The 27,356-nt window shown below is 37.0% G+C and overlaps 1 protein-coding gene across 1 annotated transcript in view; it reads right to left on the reverse strand.

Moving 5' to 3' along the window:
• Nucleotides 1-13,035, reverse strand: part of STAM2 (signal transducing adaptor molecule 2) — a 315,996-nt gene extending 302,961 nt beyond the window's left edge. Inside the window, exon 1 of the mRNA XM_053698304.1 lies at nt 12,817-13,035. Within this exon, the coding sequence (XP_053554279.1) occupies nt 12,817-12,856 (40 nt within the window). The 5' untranslated portion in view covers nt 12,857-13,035. The remainder of the gene's footprint in view (nt 1-12,816) is intronic.
• Nucleotides 13,036-27,356: the final 14,321 nt, after the last annotated feature.

Here is a 27,356-nt window from a genome sequence, read left to right on the forward strand (position 1 = left end):
GGTCTGATGAAACCTAGGTTGAACTTTCTGGCAAAAATTCCAAAAGATATGTTTGGCGTAGCATCATGCTTTGGGTCTGTTTTTCTTCAGATGGAACTGGGACCTTATTCAAGGTAGAGGGAATTATGAAAAGTTCCAAATACCAGTCAATATTGGAACAAAACCTTCAGGCTTCTGCTAGAAAACTGAACATGAAGAGGAACTTTATCTTTCAGCATGACAACGACCCAAAGCATCCAAATCAACAAAGGAATGGCTTCACCAGAAGAAGATTAAAGTTTTGGAATGGACCAGCCAGAGCCCAGACCTGAATCCAATCGAAAATCTGTGGGGTGATCTGAAGAGGGCTGTGCACAGGAGATGCCCTCGCAATCTGACAGATTTGGAGTGTTTTTGCAAAGAAGAGTGGGTAAATCTTGTGAAGTCAAAATGTGCCATGCTGATAGACACATACCCAAAAACACTGAGTGCTGTAATAAAATCAAAAGGTGCTCCAACAAAGTATTAGTTTAAGGGTGTGCACACTTATGCAACCATATTTTATTTTTTTATTTTTACTTCCCTCCACCTAAAAAGATTACAGTTTGTTTTTCAATTGAGTTGCATAGTTTATAGGTCACATTAAAGGTGGAAAAAGTTCTGAAATGATTTATCTTTGTCTCATTTTTTTTACATCACAGAAAGCTGCCATTTTAACAGGGGTGTGTAGACTTTTTATATCCACTGTGTATAATATAATATATATATATATATATATATATATATATATATATATATATATATATATATATATATATATATATATATAAAAAAAAAAAAACACAGATATATGTAGAAATATCTATTTATGAGATTCTTCTATCAGATTCTTTTTAAATGAATTTAATCGAAAGGTTATTTATCCTGAAATAACAGTAGTTTTTAATTATGTAGCATTATTTTTATTTTTTTGGGGGGGGGGGTAAATTAATTTAAATTCATTCACAATGTCATGCTCTCCCAGAGGTTTCTTTAAGATGTCTGGCATTTTTTTGTCTAGAAGATATCACATATTCTTGGTTTTGTAGTTCTCATAACTGAATTTGTCCCTGCAGAAATAAATATGCCTCTTAACAGCTACAATTTTATAAATAAACATGAAGAGTTGAGAAACCGGTTTTAAAAAGAAACACTTTTTTTCTTTTTTCTTTTGTGATTCAGATAATCAAATTTGCTTCATTCACATGGTATCCTTTGGAAGCTAGCTGAGCACACTGGGTAAAAAAAATGAAAAGCAGCTAGCTCACAGCAGTAGATTGCTCTTTTGTCTACCTATGATTTTCAACAATGCATCCCAAAAGAACAAAGCAAATTAGATAGGAGTAATTTGTAAAGTTGTTTAACATTGCATGTTCTATTTGAATCCCTAAAGTTTAATTTTGACTTTACTGTCCCTTTAATGCCATTGCTAACCTGCAAATCTATGTAGACAGAATCAACTTTTACTAAGTTTCAAGAAGCTCAATGAATAAAGTGTGAGAAGGGAGGGGCAAGCATTCAAAATGAAAATAGGTTATTGATTTAGTTAAATAAAGCTATTTAAATTATTATCAACGTAATCATTTTTATCCCTCCAATAAAGTACAGCTGAAAAGTTTATCAAATATGAACCAATTACACTTGAGATAGCTCATTAAAATTAGGATGTGAACTATGCATTTCTAATGGTATACAACAATCAGTAATTTGCTAATATAACTGGAAAAATTATCTGAAAAGTTATTCTAAAAATGAAACTTATGTAGAAGACTGATTTAAATGGAGTCTTACTGCAAATGATTTAAATCAAATCCACCCTGTAACATGCCACATTTTACTTAAGTAGTTTAAAAAACATAATGCTTGACGAATAAGAGAACCAGGTCACCACTAGTGACTAAAAATTGAAACGTGCCACCTGCCCTAGCACTATCCTTTCTATTGCAACTATGGCTGTGGTTTTGCGGTCTTCTACCTTTGTCACAGTTCTGCTCCTCTTCACTTCCACCTCCTTAGCTCCCATTAAAAAAGGGACAGTAATCGCCTCTAGATTTTTTTATATCACATGTTTAGTTATATTGCAAAGTTGTTATTATACCCATACTTTGATTTATTTTGCTCCTTTTCATGTAATTTAGCTCTCAATAGTATGGATTTTCTAACTCTCATTGAAATGCACAATAAAAAGACTTCTCAATACTAATTCTGCTACATATATTTCCCAAATTAAAGATAGATAATCCCTCTATTACCCAGTCCCTAGTTTTGCATAACCAACAGTTATATTAATACACTTTTCACCTCTGTTTACTTTGTATCTAAGCCTCTGCAAACGGCCCCCTTTTTCAGTTCTTTTGACAGACTTGCACTTTAGCCAATCAGTGTTGACTCCTAGGTTATCTATGACACACATGAACTAACACCCTCTAACAGCAAAAAAAACTGTCAAAATGCATTTAGATAAGAGGTGGCCTTCAGGGTCTAAGAAATTAGCATACGAACCTCCTGGGTTTAGCGTTCAACTAAGAATACCAAGAGAACAAAGCAAAATTGGAACGTTGTTTAAATTGACATGCCCTATCTGAATCATGAAAGTTTATTTTGGACTAGACTGTCTCTTTAACTGAAAACAACTGCAAAACAATTCACTTTATACTATTATGACTGTGACTAGCCTTTTTGTCTGCAGAACCAAACTCATATTGGCTCCTCCAATAATCAAGCAATGGGTGGGGTTTGGCTACTAAAAAAACAACTGCAGCAAACAAATATTTATGACTTGGTTGATGTGTTATTCTATAGCAATACAATGGATATGTTTTGTAATTATAAAGTGTTGTTTACGGTCCCTTTAAGGCACATATACAATATATATATATATATATATATATATATATATATATATTTATATTTATATTTATAAAGCTTGTTACTGTGCTGCACAAGAGAAAACATCCACAGGTTGGTATGAGTAATAGTGAATATATCACCCAGGAGTATAATTAAAAGCAGTGAAACATTCACTATAACTGCTGGCAACTTGTGAAGTGAAGTGAGGTGGAGATGCCCTCTGTGCCACTGTTTCACCAGTATTCTCTCAACAAGACCAGCAGCAAGCAGAGGTGAAACACAGGCTTTCACTAGAGCAGGTCAGTGTATGGGAGCCAGTCTGCTGTGTCACTCTTCCACTCCGTCTGAGAACTGTTCTAATGCTTGCACTACTCAGACCTACAACAAACACTGGTAAAAGACCCACTGACACTTAACCAGAGCCGTCCTGCTGTGTCTTCTCCCCTCCCTTTTTGAAGGCTTTACCAATACGACCTGCAACATGAGCAGAAGGGCAGCCGCTGTGTCTGATGCAGGTCTGAGGACAGGAATTGGTATTCCATCTCTCTCCTGTTCTCTCTTCCAAGCCAGGTGGAACCAAAAGGCGCTCTACAAATAACTGATAATAAAAAACTGGATGCATGCGTTTTATCCCTCGCAGCGCACTCTGGCATGGAAATAGAAATGGATTACTCCAGCCCAAGGTATATATTTGTATGCACAACAGCTACATGGCAAATTATTTATTTATATAATTTAATGTAATCTTTATTTTTAAAAAAATCTTGAATCATGTTTTTCTTTTGTTTTAATTATACTTCATCCTACTAGAATTTTTCTGCTTGCATATTTGTCCTATGAAGCACGCATATAAACTCAGATTACACATTTTTGGGGGATGAGATATAGATTATATAGAGATAGATAGATATATACACACATACAAAAAATTCACAACAGAAAGCACTGCACACATTTTACAACCTATGCCTAACAAGAAGATAAAAAAAAAAAAAAAAAAAAAAGGAAGAAAGAAGAAAAAAGAAGCAAAAAAGAAGAAAAAAGAAGACACAAAGAAGAAAAAAAGAAGAAAAAAAGAAGAAAAAAAGAAGAAAAAAAGAAGAAAAAAAGAAGAAAAAAAGAAGAGAAAAAGGAAGAAAAAAGAAGAAGAAAGAAGAAAAAAGAAGAAAGAAGAAGAAAGAAGAAAGAAGAAAAAAGAAGAAAGAAAAAAGAAGAAAGAAAAAAGAAGAAACAAAAAAGAAGAAAGAAGAAGAAGGGAATTTGCCGCTACCTCTATTCTTGCTCTTATGGAGACTGGATCTGTCGCTACATCTATTTTTAAGCTTATGGATGTTTTTTGTTTTTAAAATGAAGAAATAAAGTTGCTTTAAACTGGATTCTCAAGCATATTACAAACAAAAGTTTTTCCTAGTGTAGAGTCCATTACTTACATATCACAGTGAGAAACACCCAACTGTTTTTGGAAAACATCTATGTTGCGATGCAAATAACATATACTGTATATAATTCTCAAACTGGGAAAACTGTATATCAGTTACAAACGTTTACATAACAAAAACCTCAAACTTTGATTATTTAATTAAAACAACAGAATTCAGTAACATTGAAAGTTCATTGTTCACTGCAAGATCAATTTATTCCCTCAATTTTGAAAACTTATCACATAACTATTTGTAAAAACAAAGAGCAAATAACACAATTTTCCAGACTGTCTCAGTATTTAAACCACTCAATTTAAAAAAAAACAAAAAAAAAAAAACACAAAAACTGTAAACTTGTTAAATCTGTGTACACGGCAGAGCTTGGAAATCTGCTCTTAAAACTCTATAGTACTGTATATGCAAACATATAAATAACATCTACAATGCAATTTAAAATACTGGCCGGCTGTGTAGTAGTCTGTTGTCTCATAAAAGTTTGAATCCAAGTACAATGAATACAAAATGTTTTTGCTTAGAAGACTTATTAGCTCTGTTGGTTAGTAATGCCATGATTGTTTATGTTTTTTGTGTGTTTATTTGGGGGGGAGGGGAAGGTTGTGCGTGTTTTACTATATACACAAAAATTATTTCATATTATAATACCATACCTTTTTTTTTTGGAACGAGGGAACAATTTTTTTTATAAGGGTGTATGGGGGAAAAAAAATCCAAAAACATTTAGGAGTTATGGCTTGCTAGCTCATAGGATTTCACAAACTTCAGGAACACATCTCCTATTTTGAAGTGTGTGGGGAGACTAGCCATGATACAATGTTTCACAGAATTTATGGCTAGAGCAGAACTAAGGGCTAGATTTATTAAGCCCCTACAGCAGCAAGTTCTCTCAAGAACTTGCTCGCCGGGATTTATCAAGCAGTGGTCACCAGACCGCTGCTTCCCTAACATCTACGCCACCTCTATCGAGTCCGACCGAGGAGATTGACAGCTCCTGCCTGCGCGTGATTGGCTTGCGCGGGCAGGGGGCGGGATTGCATGCAAGCGCAAAATTGCGCTCGTGTGCAATGTTAATTACCTCCGGGTAATTTCGCCCCATCATAGGCGAGCTGAGGCGTACAGGGGCGCGTATACGCACCCCTGTACGCCGCAGCGTTGATAAATCTAGCCCTAAGTGCTGAAACACACAAAGAAAAACGTGTAATGCAAACTTTCACAAAAATTACACATAAACCATGGTTAACAATTTTAAAGTTAAAAGCTATCCAGATTGCTGAGAAATATGCCATACAATTTAAGGATCCAGATAATTAATTTTATAAAGGGAAATATCCAAGAGAAAACAAACCACAAATAGCAAGAAGACGAATACCATGAAGCATGTGTCCACAAAACAATCAAGCCCTGTACGTACATTTAAAGGGACACTAAACTCAATTTTTTTTCTTTCGTGATTCAGATAGAGCATGAAATTTTACGTAACTTTCTAATTTACTCCTATTATCAATTTTTCTTCGTTCTCTTGCTATCTTATTTAAAAAGCAGGAATGTGATGCATAGGAGCCGGCCCATTTTTGGTTAAGAACCTGGGTTATGCTTGCGTATTGGTGGGTAAATGTAATCCTCCAATAAGCAATCGCTATCCATGGTGCTGAACCTAAAATGGGCTGGCTGCTAAGATTTACATTCCTGCTTTCAAAATAAAGATAGCAAGAAAATGAAGAAAAATTGATAATAGGAGTAAATTTGAAAGTTGCTTAAAATGTCATGCTCTATCTGACTCATGAAAGAAAAAATTGGGTTCAGAGTCCCTTTAATATATATATATATATATATATATATATATATATATATATATATATATATATATATATATATATATATATATATATATATATATATATATATATTAAATATTTATAGGGCTCCACAACATATACACTCCTTTGTTACTAAAATGACATTCACCAATTCCCCCATCCAGTACTCTTAGGATAGGGATTGGTAAATTTATTTCAAAGTCAGAAGCTGTCAAGAAGTCAGCTACACATTTTAGGAGTCTTTTTATATACAGACATATGTAAAATAATCCAAGATGTTAAGAGTCAGATGTATAACTCCAGGAATTATTGGCTTCCAGACTGCTATGATTTGTGATACCATGTAAGCACATTACATACGCAACCTCAGACTTTGATTTAAACACTAAACAGACATTCTATACAGATATTTATCACACCGAGATATATCTATTTAAAGGGACATTAAACACTTAGAGGTGGTTATACAAAAAGATAAATTGAATATATATATATATATATATATATATATATATATATATATATATATATATATATATATATATATACACACACATACATATATACAGCGGAAAAGAACTTGATCCCAGGCGAGGTATTTAAAAGCACAAAAAGTCTTTATTAGATTCCACTCGTGGTAAAAGCATAAGGAGGTACCAAAACACATAAAAAGAATATACACACGAAAGCATAGGCTAACATGTTTCGGCCTGATGCCGTAGTCGTAGCTGGAGTAATGCAAGCGTGTGAAGCATTTAAAGGGACATCTGTTCAATGATAGGTCAAATAGAAACCAATCATGAACCTTCATTTTAAGTGTGTGTGAATTCAGACATTTAACCCATTAGTTACCAAAAAGATACATAGAAAACTTTGCACATCGTTTTTTCATAAATACAAAAATGCATACTTAAATTATAGACATTTTAGCCTGAAGGACAATTACATGAGTAATGTACATAAACTTTTAAACTTAAGATCTATATAATACTTAGCAATTATGTATCAAGTTAATAAATAAATCAAGTCAAAGGGAGCAATTCAAAAAAAGCAATACTATTGCTGATGCATATATATATGGTCAAACTGGCACAATTACGAGTCTGTACAACATGATAAAATGAACAAATTCTGCATATGGAATATCATAAGCATGGAAATAATAATAATAAATAAATTGAAAAGGCTCAATTCCGTATAGAGCTAAAATAAAACTTTTCCTTTATTAAAATATCCAATGCTTATGTTGATAACCACCCTCAATCTCTGTATGTAGCGCAGTGTTCATACATACTGTTAAACTGATTTTCACAGTTAAATAAGTGGGGGAGAACAGATAAATAAATGAAATGTCAGTCAATACAAAACAACTCTCTTATTTTGGTTAGTGTCAATAAACAGTGATAATGAAAATATACTAGAATGGAAGGACATTAGTGTAGATTACAGCATAATATTAATAGTCATATGTGGCTGTAAGTGTATACACTAGTGAAAAATGAGTATAACACATTTTAGTATTTGTATGTTGAAATTTATAGTTGTATTTGGTATTGAATGTAGACTGAAAATACAATCAGCCCAAAGGTGGACACAGATATGATAAACCTGATCTATTTCCAATAGTTGATTAAGTCATATTCTGAGATGAGGCCCTTGGGCACGCGTGTTTGCAATCTAAAGATCCAAAACATTTCGCGTTTCCCCAAAGCCTCATCTCTATTACCACCTCTAGGGGGGTGTTTGACCCATTCAATGGCTTGCCATCTTAATGTGTTGTTATTTTTATTATGTATGTTTTTGAAATGTTTCACCAAGGGTGTGGTTGCTTCACCAGTCTTAATAGAGGAAAGATGATTCCTTATCCTCGTATTGACATCTGTCGTGGTGAGACCCACATATTGAAGGTTACATTGGATACAAGTCAGGACATAAATAACATAGGAGGATGTACAGTTAAGGCAGGAATCAATGCTAAACTCCTCACCAGTCACTGTTGACTGAAATTTGTTTGAGAAGGTAGCAAATTCACAAGGTCTACATCTAGACTTGCCACACCTGTACATCCCCCTATGTCTAAGCCAAGACCCACTCGGGGGATCAACTGGACTGGGAAGTTCAGAGGGAGACAAGTAGTTCCCTATGGTCTTACTCTTTCTGTAGGAACAGCGTAAGCCTTGTTCCACACATTTAGTCAATTTGTTATCAGCCACTAGAAGTGCAAAATGATTTTTCACTATTTTGCATATACTTCTATATTCTTCGCTGTACTCAGTTACAAAAGTAACCTGGTCACTTTGAGTGGAAACAAATTTTTTGTTTTTGGACTGTTGTAACAATGTCTGTCTATCAAGTCTGTCTACTTGTGTTTGTGCTCTCTCTAATACATGCTTCGGATAACCCCTATGTTTTAATCTCTCTTTCATTTCAGTTCTTTGTTTTATATAGGCTTTTTCCTCGGTACAGTTTCTTTTGATCCGTATAAGTTGTCCCTTAGCAACCGCAAAAGGCACATGCCTGGGGTGACAACTCTTAGCATGTAAAATTGTATTTCTGGTAATGGGTTTCCTATACAGATCACTAACTATCTGTCCGTTACTTTTATGCATTAAAGTGAGATCTAAAAAATTGATACAGGTTTCATGTTTTTCAAATGTAAATTCAAGTCCCATCGAATTGTTATTCAGACCTTGTACAAACAAATCCACAGATTCGGTTTCTCCCTGCCAAATAAATAGCAGGTCATCGATATAACGTCTATAAAAGACGATGTTATTCTTGTAGGCATTTCTATCTCCATAGATGTGGGACAGTTCCCACCAACCCATAAAAAGGTTGGCGTAAGAGGGGGCAAATTTTGCCCCCATGGCTGTCCCACATCTCTGGAGATAGAACTTGCCCTCGAATCTGAAAAAATTGTGTGTCAAGAGAAAATATGCTACCCTCAATACAAAATCCACAAATTTGGTAGAAAAGTTAGGATAACTTTTGAGAAAAAATGAAAGAGCCTGTATACCTTGGTCATGTGGAATGGACGAGTAGAGGGCTGTAACATCTACTGTGACCCAAACATTGTTAGTGTCCCAATGTAATGTCTCAATTAAATTAACCAAGTCTTTGGTGTCTTTTAAGTAACTTTGTAGGGACGTGACAAAGGGGTTAAGTATGGCATCAAGCCATTGGGATAGGTGTTCCAACATGGAACCTATCCCACTCACTAGACAGACTTGATAGACAGACATTGTTACAACAGTCCAAAAACAAAAAATGTGTTTCCACTCAAAGTGACCAGGTTACTTTTGTAACTGAGTACAGCGAAGAATATAGAAGTATATGCAAAATAGTGAAAAAACATTTTGCACTTCTAGTGGCTGATAACAAATTGACTAAATGTGTGGAACAAGGCTTACGCTGTTCCTACAGAAAGAGTAAGACCATAGGGAACTACTTGTCTCCCTCTGAACTTCCCAGTCCAGTTGATCCCCCGAGTGGGTCTTGGCTTAGACATAGGGGGATGTACAGGTGTGGCAAGTCTAGATGTAGACCTTGTGAATTTGCTACCCTCTCAAACAAATTTCAGTCAACAGTGACTGGTGAGGAGTTTAGCATTGATTCCTGCCTTAACTGTACATCCTCCTATGTTATTTATGTCCTGACTTGTATCCAATGTAACCTTCAATATGTGGGTCTCACCACGACAGATGTCAATACGAGGATAAGGAATCATCTTTCCTCTATTAAGACTGGTGAAGCAATCACACCCTTGGTGAAACATTTCAAAAACATACATAATAAAAATAACAACACATTAAGATGGCAAGCCATTGAATGGGTCAAACACCCCCCTAGAGGTGGTAATAGAGATGAGGCTTTGGGGAAACGCGAAATGTTTTGGATCTTTAGATTGCAAACACGCGTGCCCAAGGGCCTCAACTCAGAATATGACTTAATCAACTATTGGAAATAGATCAGGTTTATCATATCTGTGTCCACCTTTGGGCTGATTGTATTTTCAGTCTACATTCAATACCAAATACAACTATAAATTTCAACATACAAATACTAAAATGTGTTATACTCATTTTTCACTAGTGTATACACTTACAGCCACATATGACTATTAATATTATGCTGTAATCTACACTAATGTCCTTCCATTCTAGTATATTTTCATTATCACTGTTTATTGACACTAACCAAAATAAGAGAGTTGTTTTGTATTGACTGACATTTCATTTATTTATCTGTTCTCCCCCACTTATTTAACTGTGAAAATCAGTTTAACAGTATGTATGAACACTGCGCTACATACAGAGATTGAGGGTGGTTATCAACATAAGCATTGGATATTTTAATAAAGGAAAAGTTTTATTTTAGCTCTATACGGAATTGAGCCTTTTCAATTTATTTATTATTATTATTTCCATGCTTATGATATTCCATATGCAGAATTTGTTCATTTTATCATGTTGTACAGACTCGTAATTGTGCCAGTTTGACCATATATATATGCATCAGCAATAGTATTGCTTTTTTTGAATTGCTCCCTTTGACTTGATTTATTTATTTATTAACTTGATACATAATTGCTAAGTATTATATAGATCTTAAGTTTAAAAGTTTATGTACATTACTCATGTAATTGTCCTTCAGGCTAAAATGTCTATAATTTAAGTATGCATTTTTGTATTTATGAAAAAATCGATGTGCAAAGTTTTCTATGTATCTTTTTGGTAACTAATGGGTTAAATGTCTGAATTCACACACACTTAAAATGAAGGTTCATGATTGGTTTCTATTTGACCTATCATTGAACAGATGTCCCTTTAAATGCTTCACACGCTTGCATTACTCCAGCTACGACTACGGCATCAGGCCGAAACATGTTAGCCTATGCTTTCGTGTGTATATTCTTTTTATGTGTTTTGGTACCTCCTTATGCTTTTACCACGAGTGGAATCTAATAAAGACTTTTTGTGCTTTTAAATACCTCACCTGGGATCAAGTTCTTTTCCGCTGTCTAAAGTTGCACCAGGATTTCCTAGCGCGAGAAGCTCGCAGATTTAGCACCACCTGTTGACACGCTGGATTCACCTATGCTGTTGCCTGGTTACGACAGCAATCAAGTCGATTGGCCGTGACAAGGTCACGTGAGAGGACACTCCTCCCGGCACCACGGCGGAACGCCGTATTCGAACAAACAGAGAGCCAAAGGATTTCGGAGATCACGGTGGTTGTTCCAGACGCTGGAGGCACTAGGAGAGCGGTGAGTGGGCACAGCATATCGCTGCAATTGGGCATAGATTGCTCTAGGAGGTCCCACTAAGCACCGCTAGTGTCAGTAACACCGGGGATAGAGTCCGCCTCTGTTTGTTTGTTTGCATCATTGCTGTTATATACTGCATTACCAAGTGAACTATCACATATCACAGGAAGGAGATACATATCCCGCTGAATCTTGCTTACAGTTTTACACCCTTTTGTGCAGTTTATTGAACTTCTTTCTTTTGATTATATATATATATATATATATATATATATATATATATATATATATATATATATATATATATATATATATATATATACATACATACATACAAAATAGAAATGGCTGCAGCACACCAAATCAAGTTTATACCATTTTTATTACAAGCAGTGAAATACAGGGCAGAAGCCCGAAACGTCGCCTGTATTTCACTGCTTGTAATAAAAATGGTATAAATTTGATTTGGTGTGCTGCAGCCATTTCTATTTTGTATATTAATACCTGTGAAGGTGAGACAGAGGCTGCTTGCACCCTTACCTGAAGGTGAATTGGTGCTGGACTTTACCCTGTTTATATATATATATATATATATATATATATATATATATATATATATATATATTATATATATAATATATACACACACATACATACACACTGCAATACAGTTTCATAATTTATTTTGTCCCCTTTTCCTGCAATTCCATTCTGAAATTCTGAGCTTTTCAGTTCCTGTTAAAAATGGAAGTGCAGAACACTGTTATATTCCACACAGCCATTGGTTGCAAACTCTAGTGGCCTATTTATAACTGGCTACAGCAGAGAAGTAAGCTATGTTACAACATGGCAGCTACCATTGTTTTATAGACACTAAAACTTTTAATTAATGTTATCAATATTTACACAACTAATGAAAGTTTAAAAAAAATACATCTTCAGACTAATCATTTCTATGAATGCTTCATTCTATCTAGCATTTATTTAGTGTTTAATGTCCCTTTAAAGAATGAAAAACAGGCAAGTTCCCAGTACCGTCTTTTGACCCACAATCATTTGTACAGACACAAATCTATACAATAACACTAATAGAACTGCAGAGTAGAAACAAATGAATAAGCAGTTTTACTTATATACCAGTCTTTTATCGCGTACCTAAATACAAACCCGTCATTCTGCACCTCAGTGTATAAAGATACTACCAAGGCTGCGCGTTCCACGTATATTAAACAAATACACAGTTACTCTATATTATTTACAAAAGTCCCAAATACACCTCATTACTTTGGGAACCACCAATTAATTCTAGCAGACCTATCTTATCCTCATGTTAGTAAAGTCGAGTAAAGCTGTGCACCGAGGGTCAGCACAATTGGAACGTTTCGTGAAAAATATAGAACAGATCCTTATTATGGGGACTACTCACCGACATCTTGATCAAAGGGATTGGAGCCGAAGAGCGGCATAACTGTTACTACTCTAAACTCCGGGCCTTCTCCTGTCACTCTCTTCCTGCTTAGGCTTCTTCCGTCACAACAACCAAACCGAACAAGCTTCCAGGCTGCCCATAAATTATGCCTGAATGAAAACCTTAAAGCGGCTTTTCTAAGTGTATCAATAAACTATCATGAGATTGAACAATGCATGTCTCTCTGCATACGCAATCTGCTGGGTCGGTAAACTGCTTCTGACTGACATTTACATCAGTCATTTTTTTCAGGCACCTCTATAGTCAGCTACACTTGAAGTCTTCTACTTTATGAGGTCTATAAAAAAAAAGGAAGGGCAAGTAACTAATGAAATGGGAATGTCACGTGAATTACGTCACGTTTCTAACACACTCTGGTGCAGTAGGTTCTTCCTGGTCGCTCGGGACCACATCAGGTGTTGCGAGGGTGACGTAATGTTGTAGAAGTCAGAGGTTTTAAAGCTTTGGTAGTCAAAAAAGGGCTTAGTTATATTATTTGTTGTAAAACGGGTGAAACTATTTAGTTCCATTAAATCGAGTTCTGAGGGGAGATACTCAAAGGAATGTCAAGGGTGAATGAAAATGTTATGCATAGACTTTAATGAAATGATGTAAAATTAAAAGTGCTATAACAGCAACAGTTAGAGATATTACCTAGATATTTGCCATATAATTACCAAATTATGGTAGCAGGTTATGAGAGTGACATTACGTGAGAATATAATTGGGAGATTTTTGTTTTGTTTTTTAATTGATAGGATTCCTACTACTAACATTTTGAAAGCTATGGTTAATCATTTTTTTTATAGAAGCATATGACTGCAAAATTCCTGGTTTAAAGAGAACGAATTGTCTTCTTAAAAACTCTGGACAGGTTTGTACTCATTATGAGTAGTAAACTTACAGATTATATTAACCCCTTAATGACCACAGCACTTTTCCATTTTCTGTCCGTTTGGGACCAAGGCTATTTTTACATTTTTGCGGTGTTTGTGTTTAGCTGTAATTTTCCTCTTACTCATTTACTGTACCCACACATATTATATACCGTTTTTCTCGCCATTAAATGGACTTTCTAAAGATACCATTATTTTCATCATATCTTATCATTTACTATAAAAAAATTTATAAAATATTAGGAAAAAATGGAAAAAAACACACTTTTTCTAACTTTGACCCCCAAAATCTGTTACATATCTAAAACCACCAAAAAACACCCATGCTACATAGTTTCTAAATTTTGCCCTGATTTTAGAAATACCCAATGTTTACATCTTCTTTGCTTTTTTTGCAAGTTATAGGGCCATAAATACAAGAAGCACTTTGCTATTTCAAAACCACTTTTTTTTTAAAAAAATTTAGCGCTAGTTACATTGTAACACTGATATCTGTCAGGAATACCTGAATATCCCTTGACATGTATATATATTTTTTTTTAGAAGACATCCCAAAGTATTGATCTAGGCCCATTTTGGTATATTTCATGCCACCATTTCACTGCCAAATGCGATCAAATAAAAAAAAAAGTTCACTTTTTCACATTTTTTTTTACAAACTTTAGGTTTCTCACTGAAATTATTTACAAACATCTTGTGCAATTATGGCATAAATGGTTGTAAATTTTTCTCTGGGATCCCCTTTGTTCAGAAATAGCAGACATATATGACTTTGGAGTTGCTTTTTAGTAATTAGAAGGCCGCAAAATGCCATTGCGCACCACACGTGTATTATGCCCAGCAGTGAAGGGGTTAATTAGGGAGCTTTTTGGGGTAATTTTAGCTTTAGTGTAATGTAGTAGACAACCCAAAGTATTGATCTAGGCCCATTTTGGTATATTTCATGCCACCATTTCACCGCAAAATGCGATAAAATAAAAGTTACATTTTCCAAATTTTAGGATTCTCACTGAAATTATTTACAAACAGCTTGTGTAATTATGTCACAAATGGTTGTAAATGCTTCTCTGGGATCCCCTTTGTTCAGAAATAGCAGACATATATGGCTTTGGCGTTGCTTTTTGGTATTTAGAAGGCCGCTAAATGCAGCTGCGCATCACATGTGTATTATGGCTAGCAGTGAAGGGGTTAATTAGGTAGCTTGTAGGGTTAATTTTAGCTTTAGTGTAGAGATCAGCCTCCCACCTGACACATCACCCCCTCCTGATCCCTCCCAAACAGCTCTCTTACCTCCCCCACCCCACAATTGTCCCCACCATCTTAAGTACTGGCAGAAAGTCTGCCAGTACTAAAATAAAAGGCATCCTTTTTTTCTTTTTTTTTTTCCCTTTGCATATTTACATATGCTGCTGTGTAAGATCCCCCTTAGCCCCCAAACCTCCCTGCCCCCCCAAACAGCTCTCTAACCTCCCCCTCTACCTTCTTGGCAGCCATCTTGGGTACTGGCAGCTGTCTGCCAGTACCCAGTTTACAATATATAGTCTCTTTTTTATTTATTTTTATTTTTTTTCTGTCGTGTAGCTGTAGCGTAGCCCAAGACCAACCCCCACCCCCTCCCAGATCCCTTAGATTACTTTTTTGGGGCATTTCTTCCCCCCCTTCCTCCCACTTATACTTGATAATTTTCTGTAGTGTAGCGGTTCCCACCTGCTCCTTCCCCGTGCACGCGCCCGCCAACTGCCCCCCGTGCGCGCGCCCAACTGTCCCGCCCCCCTCTGTGTCTTAGAACCCATCAATGGCCGCCCACCCGCCTCCCACTGCAGCTCCCACCCACCAACAAATGCGGCCATCGATGTCCGGTGTAGAGAGGGCCACAGAGTGGCTCTCTCTGCACCGGAGCGGTACAAATTGTTATTGCAGGATGCCTCGATATCAAGGCATCCTGCAATAACCGGAAAGCAGCTGGAAGCGATCAGGATCACTTCCAGCTGCTTTCCAAACCGAGGAAGTACACCATACGTCCTCAGGCGTTAACTGTATTTTTTCTGAGGACGTATGGCGTACGTCCTCGGTCATTAAGGGTTTAAACAAATTGTAGTTTTTGAGATATCTGACAGAATAAGTAATGGAAATTGACAAAATACTGTTTAAGATTTATGCCCATAGACTAAGGATGCAAAATGTAACCCCTTTACTACCGGGACTTTCAGAGAACAACTTTCCCAAAATATCGGAGACTTTTTAGCATTTTTGCAACCACTCCATTTTAACAGAAATAGAGCCTTGGTTTTTTTTTACATGTCAAAACTATATATATATTTATTACAATTTGAAAATCCTGGCGAGTGCATACTTTTTTCCACTACCTATACTTTAATCTTGGAAGCACCCTGGGTGGATGTTTGGTAAACGTGAGTGCTGGCCCTTTGCATACTTCCATACTTTTTTTTTTTTTTTTCCAAAAGAGCTTTATTTGAAAAACTTATCAAGGTACAAACTGGGCTAGGGTTACAATTTGAGCCGTTCCATGTTCTAACATCATAAGTGTAATCTATACATCTTGCTGAACTGAGGTTTCAAATGTTGCCATGTCCCGTTTAAGTTTGTAGTTCTATATAGAGCTTAAGGTGCTCCCTTTACCACACTCATTGGTATATTACTTGGCCGCTCTTGGACCAAAGTCCAATTGTCCATAGCATGGAAGTGAGCGGGTATGTTGGGAGGACATCTTATTTTGCATATAAACCTTATAAACATTTCTATAAATCTAGTGTGAGAAAGAAAGAATGGGACCGCTCTGAGTCTTTTCTACTTTGATTATTAAGTCTTCATACTTCAACCCTTTTTTTTTCCAGACAATTCATCTGAATTAAGCATTGTATAATATTTTGGTCCCAGTCATTTATATTTAAAAGCTGTTATACACAAAAAGAAAAAAAATCTTTTACACGCATAAACGGAATAAGGGGTGGGGTAAAGAGGGGGGGGGAAGAAGTGTAAATGTGATAATCCAGTGATTGTATCTGCTTAGTGCTGTCCTGAAGACCCGCACGTGGCTCTATTTGTTACTCGTTTGTCGTTAACCCCCGGTGCTTAGAAGTTTCGTGTTATGTCTATTATGCGCCTACAGGGGCTGGGGGTGCTGCCTCTAAGTCTATTGCATAGATTAACCGCTATCCTTGTGCGCATTCCATCTTAAAGTCATATATTCGTGTGTGTCTGTTTTGCCTATTGTGAGAAAGTGATACCTTTCCATGATGAGCTGTTGCTCTACCTGCTGTTTCCTTGTTGTTAGGTCGGGCACTTCTGTGGATTTCCAGTTTAGGGGTATAAGCGCTTTTGCGCTGTTGAGCATAATAAACAGAAGATTCTGCTTTACCTTATCTTTAAAGTTCGGGATGTCGTGGAGCAGCAACAAACTAGGGTCATCAGGTATGTTTGCGTCTAGTGTTTTGCTAATGTGCTTTATCACATCTCCCCAGAAGGGTCTCACCCTTTCACATCCCCACCACACATGATACATATCTGCTCTTACTCCGCAGCTTCTCCAGCATTGACTATTAGCTTGCTTGTAGATTTTTTGGAGTCTCACTGGTGTAAGGTACCAACGGGACAGAAATTTGAAATTAGTTTCCTGTGTTTTGGCTGATACCAACGCTTTTTTATGATTTTGAAATATCTTTGACCATTTTGTGTGATCTAGGTCTATGTGTAATTTCTTATGCCACTTATAGCAGAAGGAGGGGAGCTGTTCCCCTTCTATAGTAAGGAGCATTTTATATAGTTTTGAAACAGTGTCGGGGATAATGTGGTGATGAGCATAACGTTTCGAACGGAGTCAGTTGCCTCGTCATGCTGGATTTTTGCTTATGTGTTTTTATGTAGTGTGATATTTGTGCATGGAGAAACCAGATTAGTGGTGTGTCCCCCATTATTGCTGCTAGTTCTTCACGTGAAATTACCTTTTCTCCGGATAAAATGTTTTTAATTATATAGTCCTTCAGATGTGGTGCTTCCCCCAGTTTTGTGTTAGCCTGTAGTGTAGAGGGCAGGTCTGGATTTGCTATCAATGGCTTTAGTGGTGCAGGTCTGGTAGTGACATTTGGGTTAGTATTTATCAGAGCGTCCCACTGGGTGAAGAGCTCATCTAGTAATGGGAACTTCTTAATGATGTTTTGTCTATGTTTTGTCTGGAGCCAGGCCAACCAACCAACATTCTCTGTTTGTAATATTTCCCTATCTAATTGGATCCACTGCTTGGACTCAGAATTATGGCTCCAGTCAATTATCCTCTGTATCAGTGTGGCTAGTCTGTATTTTTTAATATCTGGTAGACCCAGTCCCCCATTGTCTCTTGTCATGTGTAGTGTTTTCCTAGGAACCCGTGGTTTGATTCCATTCCAGATAAATTGTTCTATATTATGTTGAATTTGGGAGAGGTAATCTGTTGTTAATGTTATCGGTAATGTCTGTAGGATATAGAGTATACGAGGGGAGCACATTCATTTTTATCACATGTATCCTTCCTATCCATGATATGATTTTATTCTTCCATCTTGAGAGGTCGTTTGTTATTTCTTTTAGCAGTAGTCTGTAGTTTGCTGTGAGTAGGTCTTGTGTATTGCGTGTAATCAGTATTCCTAAGTATTTTAGTTGTGCCGGTTGATGTTTGATGGGGCATGCTTTCCTTACCTCGTTTAGTATATGTGTCGGGGCTCTGATATTAAGCAGTTCTGATTTATTTAGGTTTAAGTGGAAGTTTGACAGTCTACCATATTCTTCTAATGTTTTTAGTAGTGCTGGTAGTGAGTTGTCTATACTTGTTAGCGTTAATAGCACATCATCAGCGTACATTGCCAGTTTATATTCGCTCTCTTTAGTGTGCACACCTTTGATGTCCCCATTAATTCTTATTTTACATGCTAGTGCTTCTATTGAGATTGCAAATAAAATGGGCGAGAGGGGGCAGCCCTGCCTTGTGCCGTTACTGATTTTGAAAGGTCTGGATAGTACTGAATTAGCTTTAACTTTTGCTGTCGGATTGGAATACAATGAGAAGATCTTTCCTATAAAGTTTTCGCCTATGTTCATGCCCCGCAGGGTGGCCCTGAGAAAATCCCAGTCCACCCTGTCAAAGGCTTTTTCTGCGTCCGTTGAGACCAAAGCCAGTTCTTGTTGGGTATGCTGTGCTAGGGTAATTAGTTGTATTATTTTGAGGGTATTGTTCCTTGCCTCCCTGCCGGGTATGAATACTACCTGATCTGTAGCAATTAATTGTGGCAAGAAAGAATTTAACCTGTTCACAAGGATTCTAGCATAAATCTTCACGTTGGTATTCAGCAGAGAGATGGGCCTGAAGTTCTCTGGCGTGTCTGGGGTTCTGCCAGGTTTTGGCAGCACCGTTATATGGGCCTCTAGCATAGAAGTTGGGAAACCCTTCGAGTTGTCTACAGAATTAAAAATATGTACCAATTTTGGGGCTAAGATATGAATATATTTTTTGTAGTACCTTGCGCTGAACCCATCTGGGCCTGGGCTTTTCCCTGCGGGTAATGATTTAATTGCTATTTTTGTTTAATGTTAATTGGCGCATCAAGTATTTGTGATTGGGTGTCGTCTAGCGTAGGTAAGTGTGCTTTATCAATGTAATCAGAGATGAGTTGCATTTTACTACTCTGCTCTTCAGTCCTGTTTGTGTCTGCGGAGATGTTGTATAGCGATGAGTAGTACGTGCTAAACTCCTCTACCACAGATAAGCTGTCATGTTTGGTCTGTCCTGATTTGGTTTTTAGTTTGTGGATGTGTGTTTTAAGGCGTTTACGTTTCAACATTCTGGCAAGTAGCTTCCCTGCCTTATTACCCTGTTCATAGTATTTCTGTTGTAGTTTTAGTGTTTTATTTAGCTGCTCTTTTTGTAGGAGTGTGTTAAGTTCTAGTCTTGCTTCTGTCAGTCGTAGACCCAGTTCAGTATCCTTTGGGTTTTGCTTATGTGAGGAATCTAATTGCTGTAGTTCTGTGAGAAGGGTGTCATATTTAACTCTATGTTGTTTGAGGAGGTTTGCTTTGTATTTTAATAGTTCCACCCTTATGACGCATTTGTGTGCTTCCCATATGTTGACTCAAGTTTAATCCGGCGTTGTGTTTATTTGGAAGTACTCTACTAGTGTTTTTTCTATGTTAGTTTGGATGAGGGGGTGGTCTAGCAGACCGTCCTCTAGTCTCCATATATATGGAGTTACTGGGCTATTAGGCCATACGATGTGGCACACGACTGGTGCATGATCTGACCATGTAGCCGAGTGTATAGTCACGTTTTTGATGAGTGTAAGTCCTATTGAGTCTGTGAGGATGTAGTCTATTCTGGTGTATCGCTTATGTGGGTGTGAGTAAAAGGTGTAGTCCCTTGTTGTGGGGTTCAATGTGCGCCATATATCATATAGTGCTAGAGACTGTATTTGGTTATTGATTTGTTTGATGTCCCTCTTTGGTAAATTTGTGGAACCTTCAGATGTGTCTAATTCTGAGTTGAGAGGGGTATTGAAGTCTCCCCCCACAAACACTATGCCTTTTGCAACATCTAGGTTTTTCCCTGATATTCTGCGCATGAATGCGGATTGCTGTCTGTTCGGGAAATAAGCATTGACAATAGTGATGGGCTGGCCATATAAAAAGCCTATCAGAATGAGTAGTCTCCCTTCAATATCTTTTTCTATCTGCTTTATTTCCAATGGGACGCTCTGCCTAATCAATATCCCCACCCCATTCTTTTTGGCCGGGCCAGAAGAAAAGTATGCTGTAGGGTAAGTGTGATGGTGCCATTTTGGTTCCGCTCCCTTTTTGAAATGCGTCTCTTGTAGTAGAATTATGTCGCCCTTCTGTTTGTGTAGGTCTGTTAAGATTATAGATCTTTTTTGAGGCACATTGAACCCTTTTATATTTATTGTGGTCAGGTTTACAGGGTGTGTTAAGGTTGATTTGCACATTTTTCCTTGGTGGGTTGTGTGTTATAAAACTCTATACTGTTATATTGTGATTAGTAATTGGTTGACGCGCGTCTCCGGCTGTGTGTTTATCTTATTTTCTTTTTGATGGGTGTTATTTTCTGTGTGGTTATATGTAGTGGGTAGATCGGGTTAGGGTAGAAGAGAGGTGAAACAGTAGTGCAATTAACAATCACAGTAACACAGTTCAGTTATAAAACAATGCACTTTGAGTAAGTATATGTGTTAAAGATGCTATAAACAATCGATATTGAATACCGTATGTACTAAACAAAGTAACAGACAGTCTTCAACTATCTTAATTGTAATACAACAGTTGGAGGCTGTGGCCGTCTCCTCCAGTGGCCCTCAGATAGACATAAAATATCAATTATAATAGCAGGGTGTTATGGTAAATCAACCAGGGTGCTAAACTGCTTTACTTAATTATATTAAAAAAAATATATATATATTTTTTTCTTTTAGTAAAACCTGTTTCATTTTTAAGCATTAATAGCCATCACAAGATGAAAACAGCTAATGTCTTTATTATACTTATCTGTCCGCAGTGGGCAAACTTGGCTTCATGTGTTAGAGTCCTTTATGTAGTGGTGTCTCTTATTGAAGATGTCGCTTGTTGCGATGGGGTATTTTTGTTGAAGTCTTCTTCATTTTGACCTACTGGTCTTTGTGCGCTTGTTGTTATGCGATCTGAGGGTGTTGGGACTTGTATCTGTAGTATTTCACAGAACGTTGTGAGTTTATCCACATGGCGGAGTGTTGCAGACTTGTCTCCCTTCGTGGCAGTGAGGCTCACTGGGAATCCCCAACGATAAGGGATTTTCTGGGACCTCAATACCGAGGTCACAAACTGTAGGTCTCTGCGTTTTTGCAATGTGGTGGGGCTTAAGTCGGTGAATATTTGTATTGCTATTCCAGCGTGTGTGAGTTGGTTTTTCTGTCTGGCATGTCTCAGAACCTCCTCTTTATCTAGGAAGTTGAGGAACTTCACTATGATGTTTCTTGGTGGTGCTTTTGCAGGCGGTTTGGGTCTCAACGCCCTGTGGGCCCGTTCCAGTACTATATCAGGCGATGTATTGTTACCTTTCACCGTTCTAAAAAGATCTTGCAAGTAGCCGGGTATTGCTGCTGGAAGTATACTCTCTGATACCCCTCTGATTCTCAAATTATTGCAGCGCCCCCTATTGTCTAGATCTTCTACTTTTTCCATGAGGTTTTGTATAACTTCTTCTTGGTTATATGAGAGTTGGGAGAGGTGTTGTATATCTTGTGTTGAAATATTATGGCTTTCCTCTAGTGTAGTGACCTTACGCTCTACTTTCTTGATGTCTTTTTTAATTTCGTTGAACATGTCACTCATTGCTGTTCTAATGTCCTCTTTTGTTGCTAGCTGCATTAAATCTGCCTTAGTGATTTCCCCTGTTTTGTTCTCCTGTTGGGACCCTGTTGCTTGATCTTTTGTCTGCGCCATTTCTTCTGTGCCATTTCTTCTGTTTGCTCTTTGTTCTGTGGGGCACTGTCTATTGGTTTTAAATACTGATTTTTTTTTTTTTTTTTTTTGCTTTAGTTGTGGTATCTGGTTTTATTTTTTTTGCTGGCATACCCAACAGTCTATCCTTTTCTGGTTTTAGGACTCAGTGCTTTACTTTTCATGGGATTTATAGTTTACAAGTTTTGTCTTCCCAGTTGTTATGACTATTATTGCAGTGCAATTTGTGATAAAAGTCTGCTTGTCATGCAAGGTATGTAGCTCCTATGTAAGGCTGATAAAAATAAGGTGTGTGCCTTTTCAGTTTCTCCAATGTTTTGTTAACCCCTTGGTTGTTCACAGCTATTAATCAACTTATTATAGCTGACTTATGTTTCTTTATACCTCTCACTTTTCTTTCTTACTGGTATATTAAGTTATTGCAGCCAAGTAAAATGTCTCTTGTGGCTTTGGTGCGTGACAGGTATATAGTTTAGATATAGTTTTGCCCCCTATCATGCAACTTTCTTGCTGTTAGTGTGCCCAGGTTTTTTGTGCGTTTATGAGAGGGGTGTATTTTGTACCTTTGCTTTCAATTGTGGCTCTGATTTTCCCCTCTCTGCCTTATGGGTCTCCGGTAGTTACAGGTGATGCAACAGGGCCTAGATCTCCTTGTGTCCTTCATGTGGCCGCTTTCGCGCTATGCTGGTGAGTAGTTGCCTATCCCCTCTGTTTTACAACTAGTGTCCGGTATAGCATCAAGTCACAGTAACTTGTGAGGGTTCTGCTGTTGACCGCACTGCGGTCCGTTGTGTCTACCTGTCTGTGTCTGCTCCCGGCGGATACCCACGTGGCGACCGCAGCTCTGCAGCTCTCACTATGTCGCGGCTCTCTGTGTGCCTCTCCGGTGTTCCGGTTTAGCGGCGGTATTAGCTTTTGGTCTGATTACGGTCTCCTCTTGCTGGTGCACCCCTCTGCCAGTTGTTTTGCTCTTTGGACCCTGCTTTTCGGCTTGTGAGTGCCAGCCTGGAGGATTAAGGCCTAAGAGCTATGTTAAGCTGCGGCCATTACTCTGTGCGGCCAAGCTCCGCCCCTCCATACTTTTTTTTTTTTTTTTTATATTGATCTAGGCCCATTTTAGTATATTTCATGCCACCATTTCACCGACAAATGCGATCAAATGTATTAAAAAAAAAATCACAAACTTTGGGTTCTCACTGAAATTATTTACATACTGCTTGTGAAATCATGGCACAAATTGTTGTAAAAGCTTCTCTGGGATCCCCTTTGTTCAGAAATAGCAGACATACATGGCTTTGCCATTGCTTTTTGGTAATTAGAAGGCCTCTAATTGCAGCTATTGCTAATTGTACCACACTTCTATTATTCCTGGCAGTGAAGTGGTTAATCAGGTAGCTTGTAATGTTAATTTTAGCTTTAATGTAGATATTACCCTCCCACCTGACACTTCCCACCCCCTGATCCCCCCAAACACCACCCACCGGCACCAGGCAACAGAGTGCCACCGTCTGTAACAATCAGGCATCTGCTATCATATGGAAGCGGAGCACCAATCGCACTCTGGTTCCATATGCGGGCAGATGCCTGGAGCTCAGGAACTCCAGCTCTTGGCTGTAACTTAACAGCCAAGACTGCTAGAGCTTCCCAAAGCTCAGAAGTATATATACGCCATAGGTACAATAGGCAAAGTACCGTACGATGTATATATACATCTTTTTGGGTGAAAGGGTTACAATTTCACAGCAGCAAAACTTGCAAACTTATTACAAAGATATTTGGCACATATACTCCCCAAGTACAGTAGCATATTTTAAAAGAGATATTACATAGGGCTATAGTTGTCTTCTATGGAATTACTTAATGTAATTCCCATATACTTTAAGTGGTTGTAAGTAAATGTGGCACAAAGGCAAAACATTATATATCACCTTAATATTTTGCATATATGCTTCCCAAGTACAGGAGCAGATTCTTGGATTGGAACTTAACCCTTTAATGCCGTTATGACTTTCTATTCTGTCCTAACCGCGCTGGGCATTAGCGCCGTTAGGACGCAATAGAACATCCTAGCCGGTTGGCTGTCCTGAAGCTAACGGGGCTTCCTGGATTCGATCGCGGTCTGGAGGGTGTGCTCTATCTAAATCGTGAAATAAGAAAAAAGGATTTAGTATTCCTTTAAGTATCACAACCATTGTAATACATTATAAAGGAAATTAAGACTTTACATTAGCAACGAGGAAACAACCTATACTACAAATATGTGATAGGGACAATAAGAGAATTTGATCCTGATACAGACAGTTGTGCCTCATGGACTGAAAGATTAGTACAGTATATGGAAGCTAATGACATTGCTCAAACTAAAGCTGTAAACTTAACTCATTTAGAGAAACCCTCAAATAAGGGGTTTTATATCATTCTGACTGTGCCAGAATTAATAACATTGTTAAAAGATTTACATTTATTAGTCAGAAACAAGGGATAAATGAGACAATATCAATGTATATAGTAAGCTTGAGAAAACTGGCTAGTATATGTGGATTTTGGAAAATTTAAAGGGACATGAAATCCAAATATTTTATTTCGTGATTCAAATAGAGCATACCATTTTAAATAACTTTACAATTTACTTCTATTATCTAAATTGCTTTGTTCTCTTGGTATCCGTTGTCGAAAATCATACCTATATAGGCTCAGGAGCTGGGAGCTAGCTGTTGATTAGTGGCTGCACCTATATAACTCTTTTTTTTTTTTTTTTTTTTTATTTCTTTTTATTGAGAGCCAACATGTAGAGACATCAGTCAACATTTCCAGGCAGTACCATGAAAGTTACATTCAGAAATACAGTAGAGATTCAATCTATACAGAGGTATCACTGTTCATGACATAACAGGAGTCCAGGAAATCATTATATAACAAATATCCAAGGCACATGTATCATTTTACATCCTACAAATGCAGCTTACGATTATATTGTCCACATATACTCAGCTCTCTTGTTTTATATTTGAACAGTATCCCCAACTAACCCCCAACCGTCTAAACATTAACCAAATTAGAACCAACATCACTACATTCTCCTGTAGGAATATGTGTCGCGCTATAAGATTAATAAGGAGGCCCTTGGGGGCGTTGGCTATTATGAGTTTTGATGGGGCTTACAAAGTAGGGTCGGTATAAGGTTGCCAATTAGAAAGTAACTGATATTCTGGGTGATCAATCTTTGGGAAATATCCTATGCTGGTTGCTACAGGAGCCCTACTGTTAATAGACTTTCGATAGATCCAATAGATTGTTACCTGGGTCCACTGTCCTCCTGAGTTAAGTAAAAAGGTGTGTAAATAAATACCCATTTAATAGCAAAAGAGGGTCTCATGGGTATGCACCTATATAACTCTTATCATTGGCTTACCGATATTCTAAGCTAGCTCTCAGTAGTGAATTGCTGCTCTTTCAATAAAGGATACCAAGAGAATTAAATCAAATTGATAATAGAAGCATATTGGATAGTTGTTTCAAATTGCATGCTCTATCTGAATCATAAAAGAAAGATTTTAGGATACGATGTTAAAGGGATACTAACCCTAATTTTTTTTCTTTCATGATTCAGATAGAGCATGCTAATTTAAGCAACTTTCTAATTTGCTACTATTATCCATTTTTCTTTGTTCTCGTGCTATCTTGATTTGAAAAAGCAGTAATGAAAGGTTAGGAGCCGGCCCATTTTTAGTTCAGCACCTGGGTAGCACTTGCTGATTGGTTTGCTACATTTAGCCACAAATCAGCTAGTGCTACCCAGGTGCTGAACAAAAAATGGGCTGGCTCTAAAGCTTACAGTACTGCATTTTCAAATCAAGATAGCACGAGAACAAAGAAAAATTGATAATAGGAGTAAATTAGAAAGTTGCCTAAAATCTCATGCTCTATCTGAATCATGAAAGAAAAAAAAATGGGTTTAGTATCCCTTTAAGAGCCATGTTTGTTATGGGGATTAATAGTGAAAATTTACAGAAGAGACAATAACTTTTTTTTAAAAGCCATCGATATAGCAACAAAAATGGAACAGGCAACTAGGAAGGCATGCTGGTTGCAAACTAAGAAGATACATAGACAAGTCATGGCAAATAACTAAGTTTTACACAAAATGTCATGTATGTGGAAAAATAGGACATACGGTATTAAATGTGCTTGTAAAACTCAAATGGACAGAAATAGAGAGGAATTTATCAAAGGAAACCTGCTTACAATGTAGAAAAAACAGACTCAGTTACAGAGTCATACAACAGTATACCAATACAAAATGTAACCATTTTTAAATTGGAGACAAACAGAACATCATTAGCTGTAAGTGTGATAATGGGCATTCTATTTTGTCATTCACCCTTGTCATTCCAATATAATCTCACTTTTAGAACCTGCTGCAATATTTCTGGAATGTATTTGCAAACTATCTATGTGATATGTATTCAAGTTTTGTTGCTATAGCACTTTTAATTTTACATTCCATTAAAGTCTATAGGCATTTTATTTTGTCATTTACCTTTGTCATTCCATAGTAACAATTATAATCCCAAATAATCTGTCTCAGTATTTAGGGAATATATTTGCCAAATATCAATGTGATATGTCACCAAGTTTTGTTGCTATGAGATTTTTAATTTTATATCCCATTAAAGTCTAAGGACATTCTTTTTATTCATTCCTTTTAGTATGTCCAGTTCTGGGAGATTTGCATGTTAGTTTAGATTAATTTATAAATGTAGACTATATTAAAAATATTTGTTTCAGTTAGTGTTTCACCAAGTTTAACCAAAAACAGTCTCTGTTTATTATGGGATGGCATGAAATTAGTGGTGATGAAAGTGTTGCAATTTAAATGTATCAGGTAACATGTCAGTTCCAAGGAGCACATATTGGAACTATGGCTAAATATATTTTAAGGTAGCCAAATCCTATAGCTATCCAACTTGATGTGACATCTTTAATGGGGCACATAAAGGCATAAGAAAATCCAAATTAAACTTGCATGATTCAGATAAAGCATGTCATTTTAAGGCACTTTTAATTTTCACTATTTTTCAAATGTGCTTCATTCTCTTGGTATCCCTTGTT

The sequence above is a fragment of the Bombina bombina genome, chromosome 1 (genome assembly GCF_027579735.1).
Source record: "Bombina bombina isolate aBomBom1 chromosome 1, aBomBom1.pri, whole genome shotgun sequence".
NCBI classification, from domain to species: Eukaryota; Metazoa; Chordata; class Amphibia; order Anura; family Bombinatoridae; genus Bombina; species Bombina bombina.